General features: G+C 42.5%; 1 protein-coding gene across 2 annotated transcripts in view; it reads right to left on the bottom strand.

Annotated features, from left to right (window-relative positions):
- MED24 (mediator complex subunit 24) overlaps window positions 1–14,786 on the bottom strand; it is a 69,253-nt gene that overhangs the window by 35,991 nt on the left and 18,476 nt on the right. For both annotated transcript variants that reach the window (XM_063425444.1, XM_063425445.1), the window contains exons 5-9: window positions 4,221–4,294; window positions 3,883–4,106; window positions 1,026–1,137; window positions 301–451; window positions 63–176 (exon numbers count right to left, since the gene is read on the bottom strand). In XM_063425444.1, coding sequence (XP_063281514.1) covers window positions 63–176; window positions 301–451; window positions 1,026–1,137; window positions 3,883–4,106; window positions 4,221–4,294 — 675 coding nt within the window. The remainder of the gene's footprint in view (window positions 1–62; window positions 177–300; window positions 452–1,025; window positions 1,138–3,882; window positions 4,107–4,220; window positions 4,295–14,786) is intronic.

Here is a 14,786-nt window from a genome sequence, read left to right as displayed (position 1 = left end):
CTGCCAATTGAGGACACATATCGTTACCATTTAGATAATGTGTTTCACATTTTAGGCCATACCTTCAGAAAGGTGAATGCAGTCCATTTCAACTCATCTGTCCCTTCCGGAGACTCTATGAGACCCACGACACAGGCTTTCCAGATCTCCAAAAGAAAGAGGTGAGAGGGGATCCTCTGTGGAGGTAGCAAATGAACAATTAAAAAACAAAAAAACAAGCAAAACAAAACAAAAACAAACATATTTGTAATCTGATTAGTGCAGGAATTAGTTTGGCTCTTAGAAAGGTTATTTTTTCACCTGCATCCTCTTCACTGTGCTCAGCTGCTCCACCAGTGGTTGTGAGTCCATCGTTAGATTCATAGTCCCTTCCAGCATTACAACAGCATGGACTGTGGGGAATCCCGTCCTGTGCAACTGATCCGAGTGGGCCGAAAGCATTGACGCGATACTGTATGCAGGAAAGGAAAGTGACATATAGTTTCCTTTCACCCTTCACTACAATAGTTGTTAATGTGCCTGACTAATGATGTTATCGGAATAAGGGAGCATAATGCCCCCTCCTAGCTGTCTGCTGTTAAACAAACCCACGAATTAGAGGATACTTTACCTTGCTGCTACAGACACCCTAAAAATAGTTTTCAGTTGTTTTATCACCTGTGATTCCTAAAAATGTCCTAGTTTATATCCAAATGGAGTATTAATATGAAGAGACACCACAAAAGCATGAAATTAAAAACAATTTGCTGGACAGTGCCACACCACACTCACCCACAAACACAACTAATGTGATGTAAAAGCCTTGAAGCATCTACACAACAATGTGAAAACAGTACAGTACATGGAGACAAAATACACGGCACACACCATTCACGGGAAGCATAGCAGCTAGCAGTGTCGTAGAATAAAACACACACACACACACAGCTGCTCTTTTTATGAAGTTGTGACTCTAATCTTATAATTATCTCCATACAATTATAAAAAAAGAAGAAAAAAAATTCTGCTCTTTACACTCCTCCTACCTCCTGATAAGAGACACACAAGTCTCCGCTTGGTTCCTCAGTTGTACAATAGGAAGGCGACTAATACTGTCAGTGAGCCTGTGCAGAGACTGTTCTACTGATACCCAGGAGGCTGCAAAACAGGACATGATAATTAGAGTCAATAAACACCACATATTAATTCAGCAACCACCCAGTGCTAAGCAAACACAACCATCATTCAATAGCAGACAAATCGGGCCGAGCACTCAAACGGTGTTATGGAGATTTTAGGCAATGTTTCTGTCTTTATGAATCTTTCTAATGCCCTCAAGGACTTGGCACTAGAACTCTGCTGTATTCAGTGGCATCCAACAGTTATTTAAAATCCAGATGAGAAGAGGAGCGAGATAACAGACACATCAATAAAAGGTATAAAACATACCAGCATGTTAAGAGTCACAAGCCCTGGAAAATAGCGTCATGCAGTTGGGCGGGCAGCAAAAAGTTTTGCTGGTTTAAGGAAAATGGGATAAATAGCTGTAATACAGCAGGAGTAGCACATCGTGGTGCATTCCAACTACAACTCTCATGATCGTTAGCCACAATGAGACCTCACCACAACCAGATATACATATTTCCATTACTCTTATTGTATGAGAAAGGCAAATGCAAAGAGCTTGAAACGCTTAGAATAAAAATGGGCTTTATCTATTGAATTATAATATTCTCAAGCAATAACAAAAAAGGTTTTATTAGTCAGAAGCCTATAAACATGATCTTTAATTCAGTCATCTTCAATTCACTAGCGACTAATATCCAAATAGCCTTCTATATGTTTTTACATATTAGTGAACTGAACTATTTTAAAAGCACTTTATACAAGGGGAAAATAAGTATTCTTTTTATTTATTAACAGCTACTGTCTGGAAAGAAGGGATGTCACAGGTGCCTCATTTTGGGGCCCTATTTAACCTTCACCTGCAGAGAATCCCAGGAGGAAGAATTTCCCAAGAAAGTGGATTAATCTCATAAGAGCAGGCATTAGGTTGGGTAGGACCTGCCAAGAATGGGGTACATTGGGGTTGTGGCAGGCTATGCATATATTTAACTAAAACCCCATTGTTTTCGCCTAAGTCAGGTGTAAAAAAAAAAATTAATTAAATTCTGGGATCTGTTAAGTTGCTGTTTAGTGAGTAAGTGAGTGAGTGTGCTGGATCCTGTATGTAGAAAGAAGGGGAATATTATAATAACCATGTCCAGGTACGAACATCCATCACAAATGGTGCTCAAACATTCTTGGTACTTTAACACTTGAATAAAGACACTAAAACACAGGTTAGAGGTTTACTTCAAGTACCATGATCACTTCATTGATTTAAAGCGGTCATGGTGCCCGAAATCTGTATCTGCAGCATTACACTGTGAAACTCTGCACATACAGACATTAAAGGACCACTCTAGGCACCCAGACCACTTCAGCTTAATGAGGTGGTCTGGGTGCCAGGTCCTTCTATGGTTAACCCATTTTTTCATAAACATAGCAGTTTCAGAGAAACTGCTATGTTTGTGAATGGGTTAAGCCTTCCCCCTATGTCCTCTAGTGGCTGTCTCATTGACAGCCGCTAGAGGCGCTTGCGTGCTTCTCACTGTGATTTTCACAGTGAGAGCACGCCAGCGTCCATAGGAAAGCATTGAGAATGCTTTCCTATGTGACCGGCTGAATGCGCGCGCAGCTCTTGCCGCGCGTGCGCATTCAGCCGACGGGGAGGAGAAGAGGCGGATCGGAGGAGGAGAGCAGGAGGAGATCTCTCCGCCCAGCGCTGGAAAAAGGTAAGTTTTTACCCCTTTCCCCTTTCCAGAGCCGGGCGGGAGTGGGTCCCTGAGGGTGGGGGCACCCTCAGGGCACTCTAGTGCCAGGAAAACGAGTATGTTTTCCTGGCACTAGAGTGGTCCTTTAACCCGTTAGCTGCAGTAGGTGTAAATTTACCTCTGACAGCGACATTAGTCAGCCCAGAACAAAGTTCCATACTGGATAATGTCAATTAAGTGCAAAATTGGTGTCTTAAACAAGCATGTACAGCATGCTGGTGCCAGACAGCAAATAGCATCACCCAACCCACCAGTTGAGCCCTGTCCTCCATCCTGGACTTGGCATTGGAGGAAAGTTTTTTATTTTATTTAATTTTTGTTTTGTTTGTCTCACTGATTTTCCCCCAAGATTAAAGGATCAAACATGTATTCCTGATCCTATAGTGTTAAAACCACTATCTAGCCATCCTGGCCCCCACCCCCTTGCCCCAGTAAATACAGCAAAATCATAGAAAAATTGATTGGCTTAGCTTGTCAAGGAGGCAGATCAGGGGCAGAGTCAGCACCAGCCAAACACAGCTCTGGCCAATCAGCATCTCATCATAGAGATGCAACAATTCAATGCATTTATATGAGGAAGGTTCCGTGTCTCCATGCAGAAGGTGGAGACACTGAATGTCAGTGTGGCACTGCCCCAGGAAGCACCTCTATCAGCCATCTAAGGAGTGGCCAGTGGAGGTATCCCTAGGCTGTAATGTAAACATTGCATTTTCTCAGAAAAGATAGTGTTTACTGCAAAAAGCCTGAAGGGAATGATTCTACTCACCAGAACAAATAGGGTAAGCTGTAGTTGTTCTGGTGACTATAGTGTCCCTTTAATTATCTGGCGACTCCACTCAATTTAAGTTTTGGATTCAGTGAATAAATCTCAAAGAGTTCAGATGAACAAACAAATGAAGATATATACTGTATAGATTAGCCATATAATTGTGTATACCTGTATTTTAAAATATATACTACATATTTAAAGAAACAGTCATTAGTTGGCATCCATCAACCTTTCTTCTGATCCCTCCCCTAAACTCACTTGCTTCTTCCAATTTGGCAATATGGATGAGAGCACGGTTTTTGGTACTACTGAGGATGGACTCCAGCCGTTTCAGGCACATGGACAAGTTGCCTTCACCTTCCACTGGATCTAGTGTCTCCACTAGTTTGTCCGTGTAAAATGTAGCACAACGTAGGAGCCAGTTTAGGACACACATTAGGGACCGACAAAGGCTAATGCACTCCTCAGCCTTACCATGACAACTGTAAAGGTAGAGAGACAATGTTAACAAATAGATGAAAATAAAAAAAATTAAGAAAATGTGGAGAAAGCATTCTAGAGTAGAACAGAAAAAGCACAGAGCAAAGACACCTTACCTGAGGTTGTCACAGAACATGTCCATAATTTCCAGCACAGACTGGATGCAAAGATCCCTTGAGAAGTCATCAAACTTAAAAAAGAGACAGAAATAGTTACATGCACAATGCAACAGGAATAAGCATTAACTTAAAATATTGTCCATTGTGTTCAAAATACAAAAAAAAACACTGCAATGTACCAAAACAACTCAAGTTTAATTGTTTTGGACATATATCATGTCACCTGCAGTCTCACTACTTAATTCTCTGCCATTTAGAAAGTCAAAGACTTTGTTTATGCAACCCTAGTCACACTTCCCTCCTCTCTGCACACTTACTGTAAAGAAAGATCTAAAGTTCCTTTATTGCACAGTTTGTTTCATTCAGAATTTATTTTCACTTGCTCGGTTAATAGCCTGCAAGAGCCTCAACGTGTGTGACTAAAGTTCAATTAGAAGAGCAGTAGATAAGAACTTCTAAAAGTAAAGAAACTGTGCTGTAAGATCTGATTGAAAATGATTGTTCATGTAGTCTGTGTGAGTCACAGCTTGGGGAGGTATGGCTGAGGCTGCATAAACTAAGTGATGCAACTCCTGTATGGAAGAGAATTGAGTAGTGAGACTGCAAGGGCATGATCTATGCACTAAAACAGCTTTAATCAGTTGTTGTCTTGCTGCTCGGAGTGTCCCTTTAATCCCTTAAAGACCAAACTTCTGGAATAAAAGGGAATCATGGCATGTCAAACATGTCATGTGTCCTTAAGGGGTTATGCTATGGTAACCCGCTTCCATATAATCCAGTGCCGGATGTTGCCAACGTACCATATCAATTGCTTGCCTACGTCCTGCAGTTACCATTTACAGTGAGGGAATAAAGTATTTCATCTTGATTTTGAACGTTTGCCCACTGATAAAGAAATGATCAGTCTATAATTCTAATGGTAGGTGTATTTTAACAGTGAGAGACAATATAGCATAAATAAATCCAAAAAAGTCAAAAAGGTTATAAATTGATTTGCATGTCAATGAGTGAAATAAGTATTTGACCCCTTCGACTTAGTACTTGGTGGCAAAACCCTTGTTGGCAATCACAGAGGTCAGACGTTTCTTGTAGTTGGTCACCAGGTTTGCGCACATCTCAGAAGGGATTTTGTCCCAATCCTCTGTGCAGATCCTCTCCAAGTCATTTTAAGATTTCGAGGCTGATGTTTGGCAACTCGAACCTTCAGCTCCCTCCATAGATTTCCTATGGGATTACGGTCTGGACCAGGACCTTAATGTGCTTCTTCTTAAGCCACTCCTTTGTTGCCTTAGCTTTGTGTTTTGAGTCATTGTCATGCTGGAATACACATCCACAAACTGATTGTCAATGCTCTGGCTGAGGGAAAGAGGTTCTCACCCAAGATTTGACGGTACATGGCCCATCCATCGTTCCTTTGATGCGGTGCAGTTGTTCTGACCGCTTAGCAGAAAAATACCCACAGAGCATAATGGTTCCACCTCCATGTTTGAAAGTGGGGATGGTGTTCTTGGGGTTATAGGCAGCATTCCTCCTCCTCCAAACACGGCGAGTTGAGTTGTTGCCAAAGAGCAACAATTTTTGTCTCATATCACCACAACACTTTCACCCAGTTCTCCTCTGAATCATTCAGATGTTCATTGGCAAACTTCAGACGGGCCTGCACATGTGCTTTCTTGAGCAGGGTGACCTTGCGGGTGCTGCAGGATTTCAGACCTTCACAGCGTAGTGTGTTACCAATTGTTTTCTTGGTGACTATGGTCCCAGCTGCCTTGAGATGATTAATAAGATCCTCCGGTGTAGTTCTGGGCTGATTCCTCACAGTATGATCATTGAATGATCTTGCATGGAGCACCAGACCGAGGGAGACTGACAATTATTTTGTGTTTCTTCTATTTGAGAATAATCACACCAACTGTTGTCATCTTCTTATCCAGCTGCTTGGCCATGGTCTTGTAGCCCATTTCAGACTTGTGTAGGTCTACAATCTTGCCCCTGACATCCTTGGACAGTTCTTTGGTCTTGGCCATGGTGGAGAGTTTGTAATCTGATTGATTGGTTGCTTTTGTGGACAGGTGTCTTTTATACAGGTAACAAGCTGAGATTAGAGCAATCCCTTTAAGAGAGTGCTCCTAATCTCATCTCGTTCCCTGTATAAAAGACACCTGGGAGCCAGAAACCTTGCTGATTGATAGGGGATAAAATACTTATTTCACTCATTGACATGCAAATCAAGTCATAACTTTTTTTGACATGTGTTTTTCTGGATTTTTTTGTTGTTGTTATTCTGTTATACTGATAAATCGCACCTACCATTACAGTTATAGACTGATCATTTCTTTGTCAGTGGACAAATGTTAAAAATCAGCAGGGGGACCGCGGAGATCTGAATGCGGCCTACTGGAGCTGAAGCGGAGGGGAGACGACCGCTCCCCTCGGTGCAAAAGCCCACAAGTGATCTCACCCCAGCGCACCCCCCCTCTGGACCGGTGGGGGACATCCCGGTCCCCACAGGGCAAACAGACCTGCTGGAGAAACGAGCAAGATGGAGGCAGAGCAAAGCGGGGCAACAAACCCACACAGCCTGTCCAAAATGGCCACCCAGCTTATTCCTGAAATGCGGAGCACCAGCCTCAAGACACACAGGTCCTCACTGGAAACCTTTGATTGGCTCTGCGCAGGCCTCAGGGAGGCTTTACACAGCCGGGGAGTAACTCACCACCAAGCCGAACTAACGGTGGCCTCATGGATACGTCCTGCAGCGAGGCGCAGTTACTATATGCAGATACCCCGAGCCTCCAAGATGGCCGTCCCGCATAACAGATACCGCCGGCCTCGAGGCGGGATATGGCACCAAATCCCCCGTGCACATGAACCCACCAGCACACAAGAAACACTGGGGCTACAAACCAAGCGGCGCCCACACATACCCAACCTGACCGAAACCCCGGCGATAAACGCAACTCGACACGCACCTCCCTATACCAGGCAACACCGCAAGCGACTGCACCACATGAGGGAAACTACCGGAGCAGAACCCCGAGGCGGAGACTACGGGCCCTGTGGCAGGAAAGACGAGCCCAGCAGACACAAAGCACAGGACTTACCATCACTGGGTATAGGCTGAAAAGCCTACAATGCTGCCTCACAGGGGTTCTCATAAATTTAACACAGGCCACATGTGGATTATACCCTTATGGTAACGCAGGACACACTGCACAATGCTCTTGAAGGTTATTTGCCCAGCTAATTAACGGCAAAGCATAATTTTATTTTAAAAAAAGGAGTTTGTATTTACGCTTAGCTTGTGTAGCGAAGTCACCTCACATTGTAGGCACAATACTGCACTGTTATTTGCATCTCACGACACGACAGCCTACACAAGTACAGCGCAAGCAGCACACATATCACACACGGCTGTTACCTTTATAGTATTGATCATAATACCATATTACTATTATGGCAGCATAACTAATGTACCTAACCTAGCACTGTTAAGCGTTGATTATTTCACCTTGTTCTAACGACTTCATTGCGTAGCCAAGCTTGTTATTGTTATAACTATATAAAAATGTGCAACTCATCACGCCACTGTATAACTTGAATACATCTATGAACATGCTGTTGTGGCGTATGTCGATGTTATAGAGACTGTGCGTGTGTGTGCGCGCGTGCGCGCCTGTCAAGCGGCTGTGCGTGCAAGCCTGTTGTCAGCATGAGTGTGTATGTGAGCCTGGCAGTGGGTGTGCGCGCGTCTAGGTACCTGCCCCCTCTGATCCTTTTAACTCACCTCCCCCCCCCCCCAATTTCTCACGCCGTGCCAGTTTCCCCATGGCTGAGATTATCAATCTTTATGATCTCAGCTAAGCCAATGGTTTCCCTAAGGAAAGCATTGGGAGGATTTTGTGCATGAGCAGCAAATGTACCAATCCACATCTCTTCATAGAGATGCATTACATTAATTAATCTCTACGAGGAACATTCAGCACCTCCATGCAGAGCATGTGGTGCAGCAGTGACCCAGGACTCTCTAGTGACCGTCTGAGTGACTGTCACTAGAGGTGTTACTAAGCAGCAATGTAAATTCTGCCTTTTAACAGAAAAGGCAGTGTTTACACTAAAATGCTTGCAGGGACAGGCTATAGACACCAGAACAACTACATCGAGCTGTAGTGGTTCTGGTGACTATAGTGTCCCTTTAAGTATTACATTTTCTCATTGAAAATGACTAGCTCCTAACTTGTTTAGCTGGCTCCCGGATTGCAAACAAATTTGTCAAGCCCTGCTGTAATGACTGCTATATTACGGACTAGGTTATTGATGATCTAAGATACAACGGTGTAACTCCAATTCCATATATTCACAATGATAACGTTATTTCAGTTCCATTCTCTCTGTGCTCATTTTTTCACAATAATTTATGTAATATTCACTTTTCCAATATATTCATTTTTAAGCTTTCTTCTTTTTGATCTACACAATCACTTTTTGATAATAGAATATGGATACATTTTCATTAAGCTCAAATATCAGAACTTGTAAAGAGCTCCACACTTGTGAGTTCCCATTTTGCTATATGTTTTACACAAAGACAAATATTTCTTAAGATACCACACACTATTGGATTCTTTGTGTTGTTCATTTTGCATAAGTCATCTGAGCACATTATTGATACATGCTAGCTGTCTCTTGATCTGTAAGCAGAGATTGTACTGCTGTTATTATGCAAATTTAGATAAAGCTCCATTAAATGTGAGTGACCCTTCATTTAAAATCTATTTAAATCTTAGCATTGGTGTTTTAACATAATACACTATAGGGATTCTCCTGTATCTGTGTTCTTCTGTTTCATATCTAATTGAGGATCACCATAATCAAGGACAACTAACCTAAGAAATTTGTAGATTATATTTATCAGAATAGATTCTCCTGTATATTTGGTGTATTATTTATTGCACTCTGGCGCAACATTATACATTTTATTCTTCACATATTAAAGCGGCACTGTCATGCCAAACTTACCTTTCCCTAATTGCTTCCTCTTCTCTTCCTCTGTCAGGATATGTTCTTTATTTCTTCCTGTCTGCTCTAGTTTTCTTTAAAACATAAGACAAAGTAGGGACTATTTTGTCTTATGTATTTGTCCTACGCCTGACCATCTATGACCAGTGGAAGAGCAACGTGTGCTCCATTTCCTGTGGTCAGAGCAATTTCCCACAATTCTCACCTTTCCTCCTTGATCTCGTGATGCTTCCTGTCACTATTCCCGAACGTCCTGTCATTTAGACAGAATGCCAACAAAACTATTGAATTTCGTCCTAACAGAATGAAAACAGTTTGTTTATTTATGTTAGGACGTCAATCAGTACTTTTAAATCAAGTGAATGAAATTCCGATCCGTGCTGCGGCTTCCCACGGTATTAGGGAACTATCTACCAAAAGGTTGAAAGACCAAAATTGGTCTTTCAGCCAACTTTACTAATACCAAGTAAAAACTACTTAGTATTAGTAATTTCTGCCCATGCTCGCTATATTGCGAGTAGGGGCATGTGGCTGCTCACTGCTGTAAAATACAAAAAATAAATAAAGCCCACCCCCCCCAATAAATGGCCGCATGGTGGGGCATCTCTTAACAATTGGGGCGTGGACATAGTGTCCGCCCCAAGACCCCACGAGTGGGGACTATTCAACTAAACGGGGGGCACAGGGTCCCCCTTGGCCCAAACCCATGAGCGGCGGGTGGGGACCCTAAATGAAAATGGGGGAGGGGGAGAGAATGCATCCATTGTCCTCCTCCCCGGTCCCCGCCCATGAGCAGCGGGTGGGGGCCTAAATGAAAATGGTGGGGGGCAGGGGGGAAGGGATGGGGAGGATCCGGGGGACCTTTACTACGCTGTGTAAAATGACTCTTGGCTTGGAATCCAACCTATCAGAGTGCTAGTCACTTTACACAGCGTGGGAAAGTTCTTTGGAAAATGACTCAGAGCAATCTGATTAGTTGGATTCCAAGCCAATCAATCAGAGTGCTGTGACAGAGCTCTGTCTGCGCCGTGCCCTCGCTGTGTGAAGATGGAATATTTTTTTGCGTCTGGATTTTTTTTTTTTTCGGCTGATATTTTTTGCGCTCAGGTTTTTGTTTTATTTTATAAGTTCGACGAGTATTATGGTTTTATATTTGGCCTTTTTGGGGGTTGAAAAAAGAAGCCATCAAATGGTAAGTATTTTTTTATTTACAGGTATATAGTTTTACTGTCTCCCCCTCACTATTTTTAGGGTGACGGGGGTAGATAGGGCTTTATTTAATTTTATTTGGGTGGTGGAAGGGTGACTAGGGTCTTGGGCATCCCTAGTCACGTGGAGGGGGTATTTTTATAGGTTCCCCCCAGCCCCCTATTGTAATTTAGGGCCCCCACCCGCCACTCATGGGTGGGGGCCGGGGGAAGGACAATAGGTCCTTCCCATTGTCATTTGTCATTTAGAGCTCCCACGTGCTGCTCATCAGTGGGGGCCGGGGGGGGGAGGACAATAGGTCCCCCCCAATTGTAATTTAGGGCCCCGGCTCATGGGTGAGGGCCGGGAGGAGGATAATAGGTTTCCCCTGCATTGTCATTTAGCGCCCCACCTGCCGCTCATGGGTGGTGGCCGGGGGCATAGCGAGTAGGGGCATTTAGGAGATTTCAATCTCCCTTATGCTAATATGGGGGTCATATTGACCCCCAGAGAATGAAGGAGGACGTGGGGGGCTTTGGAAGTGGCGGGGAGCACAGCTCCCTGCAGCTTCTATCTTTACATATTACAAGGAGGGAGCTGCGCGCCGGTAGCTCCCTCCTTGTAATAAACTGAATGAACGCACAAACGAACACCGATATTCAGTATTTGTTTGTTCTCTTGACATTTCTATTCATTCATTCGTCTTTCTGATGAATGAATGGACGAAATTCCTGTTCGATATTCCCCAGGAAACTGTTTAACTGGGCATGCATGGGAATTTCACAGTGCTATCTAGTGTGGGCAGATGATGTGTCCCACAGGGCCTTCATCTACCCACACAAATAGGTAATGGGGGAGATTAGGGGCATATGGGGGTGACTAGGGGGGCAATTAGATGTAGTGGAGTCGGGAGGGAGTGTTAAAAAAAAAAAAACAGGGCCATGACAGTTACTCCATATAACCGCTCTCTATAACTCATCCTATAACTCCTATTACTCCATAAAACCTCTCCCTATAACTCCCTATAACCTCTCACTATAACTCCTCCTATTACTCCATATAACCGCTCATATAATTCCATATAACCATTCCCTATAAATCCTCCGACTACTCCATAAAACCTCTGCCTATAACTCCTCCTATTACTCCATATAACCCTCTCCCTATAACTCCTCCTATTACTCCATATGACTTCTCCCTATAACTCCTCCTATTACTCCATATAACCTATCCCTATAACTCCTCCTATAACTCCATATAACCTCTCCCTATAACTCCATATAACCTCTCCCTATTACTCCATATAACCTCTCCCTATTACTCCATATAACCTCTCCCTATAACTCCATATAACCTCTCCCTATTACTCCATATAGCCTCTTCCTATAACTCCTCCTATAACTCCATATAACCTCTCCCTATTACTCCATATAACCTCTCCCTATTACTCCATATAACCTCTCCCTATAACTCCATATAACCTCTCCCTATAACTCCATATAACCTCCTCCTATTACTCTATATAAACTCTCTATAACTCCTCCTATTATTCCATATAACCTCTCCCTATAACTCCTCCTATTACTCCATATAACCTCTCCCTATAACTCCATATAACCTCTCCCTATAACTCCATATAACCTCCTCCTATTACGCCATATAATCTCTCTCTATATCTCCTCCTATTACTCCATATAACCTCTCTCTATAACTCCTCCTATTACTCCATATAACCTCTCCCTATAACTCCATATAACCTCTCCCTATAACTCCATATAACCTCTCCCTATAACCTCTCCCTATAACTCCATATAACCTCTCCCTATAACCTCTCTCTATAACTCCCTATAACCTCTCTCTATAACTCCATATAACCTCTCTCTATAACTCCATATAACCTCTCTCTATAACTCCATATAACCTCTCTCTATAACTCCATATAACCTCTCTCTATAACTCCATATAACCTCTCTCTATAACTCCATATAACCTCTCTCTATAACTCCATATAACCTCTCTCTATAACTCCATATAACCTCTCTCTATAACTCCTCCTATTACTGCATATAACCTCTTTCTATAACTCCTATTACTCTATATATCCTCTCCCTATAACTCCTCCTATTACTCCATGTAACCTCTCCCTATAACTCCTCCTATTACTCTATATATCCTCTCCCTATAACTCCTCCTATTACTCCATATAACCTCTCCCTAGAACTCCTCCTATTACTCCATATAACCTCTCCCTAGAACTCCTCCTATTACTCCATATAACCTCTCCCTAGAACTCCTCCTATTACTCCATATAACTCCTCCTATTACGCCATATAATCTCTCTCTATATCTCCTCCTATTACTCCATATAACCTCTCTCTCTATAACTCCTCCTATTACTCCATATAACCTCTCTCTATAACTCCTCCTATTACTCCATATAACCTCTCCTATTGCTCCATATAACCTCTCCCTATAACTCCTCCTATTGCTCCATATAACCTCTCCCTATAACTCCTCCTATTGCTCCATATAACCTCTCCTTATAACTCCTCCTATTACTCCATATAACCTCTCTCTATAACTCCTCCTATCACTCCATATAACCTCTTCCTATAACTCCTCCTATTACTCCATATAACCTCTCCCTATAACTCCTCCTATTACTCCATATAACCTCTTTCTATAACTCCTCCTATTACTCCATATAATCTCTTTCTATAACTCCTCCTATTACTCCATATAACCTCTCCCTATAACTCCTCCTATTACTCCATATAACCTCTCCCTATAACTCCTCCTGTTACTCCATATAACCTCTCCCTATAACTCCTCCTGTTACTCCATATAACCTCTCCCTATAACTCCTCCTATTGCTCCATATAACCTCTCCCTATAACTCCTCCTATTACTCCATATAACCTCTCCCTATAACTCCTCCTATTACTCCATATAACCTCTTCCTATAACTCCTCCTATTACTCCATATAATCTCTCCCTATAACTCCTCCTATTACTCCATATAACCTCTCCCTATAACTCCTCCTATTACTCCATATAACCTCTTCCTATAACTCCTCCTATTACTCCATATAATCTCTCCCTATAACTCCTCCTGTTACTCCATATAACCTCTCCCTATAACTCCTCCTGTTACTCCATATAATCCCTTTCTAATTACTCAGTCTTTACATTTTTAAGCAGGGCCTGCATAAGAGTTAATGTCCTTTACTGCTATATACATCCCCCTCTTCCTTTCTACTGACCATATTTCTTCTCTTATGTAAATATTTGAGTTTCCAGAGAAGAAAGCTGGGATTTTTTTTTTCCGTTCAGGAGGCAATGTGGCCAGAGTGTTATATTATATACACATACATGCATACTGAAGTGTAAACACACGCAAGCCTGTCGCACATCCAGCCGCCTCCACCCATCGAGTCCTCAAATTGCCTCTGAGCCAAAGATTCTATGTAAAATGGAAAATATTTGACTTTTTCTTTTTTTTTCTTAGTTTCTAAACGCTTCCTTTTTAGCTCACGGTATATTTTCTTGTTGCAATCATGGGGATCGCTAAGCCTTAATACAAAAACATAAATATTGTTCAAAATTGAGATCAGACCTCGAGTACAAACAGATAAACAGCTTTTCCTGTGGTGCAATCTCCACACAAGGGCAACATTCATTCTTCTGTCCTTTTAATGCCATTAGATAGAAGTAATTTCCACATGCAAATAAGGCAAATGTTCCCACAGGGACACATCGATAACTGAAAGTGTTTGCATACATATATATATATATCAATCAGGACTCAGAGACATAACATGGTGCTGGGGTTTCTGAATTTATCAGCAATTAGATGTGCCCAAATTTTTTGTTGCTGGACCACCCAGTATGTCGTGCATATGAAAAGTGCATGTCTATTTAGACAAAAATTGTCAGAACTGTCGAGGTTGGACGGAATCACACTTAATAAAACGAAAGTGTAGTTTCCATGTTACCAGAACAGCTGAAGAGGGGGTTGGCTGTAGGAGTCCAAAGAGACCAGTTTTTGCAAACTTCTCAGAAAAAAACAAACAGTTTTGTCAGAAAACTTGGTGATGACACTCAGAGACTCACAGCACTCTAACAACCACATTAGAGTGTCTCTATAACTTTTAAAACTGTTACACACTATAAAACTTCTCTCAAACCCATAAAGGGACACTCCAGGCAACCAGACCACTTCTGCCCATGCGCATTAGGTCTCCCTCGCCGGCGGCCGCACATGCACAATTGGTCTCCCCCGCCAGATGACGTCCGGCTGTGGTCTCCGACTGTGGTCTCAGGTAAGTCACTAAAGGGGTTTTCACCCCTTCAGCA

The sequence above is a fragment of the Pelobates fuscus genome, chromosome 6, assembly GCF_036172605.1.
Source record: "Pelobates fuscus isolate aPelFus1 chromosome 6, aPelFus1.pri, whole genome shotgun sequence".
Lineage (NCBI taxonomy): Eukaryota > Metazoa > Chordata > Amphibia > Anura > Pelobatidae > Pelobates > Pelobates fuscus.
The sequence above is the reverse complement of the archived record's forward strand: the minus strand, read 5'-3'. Positions and strand labels throughout refer to the sequence as shown.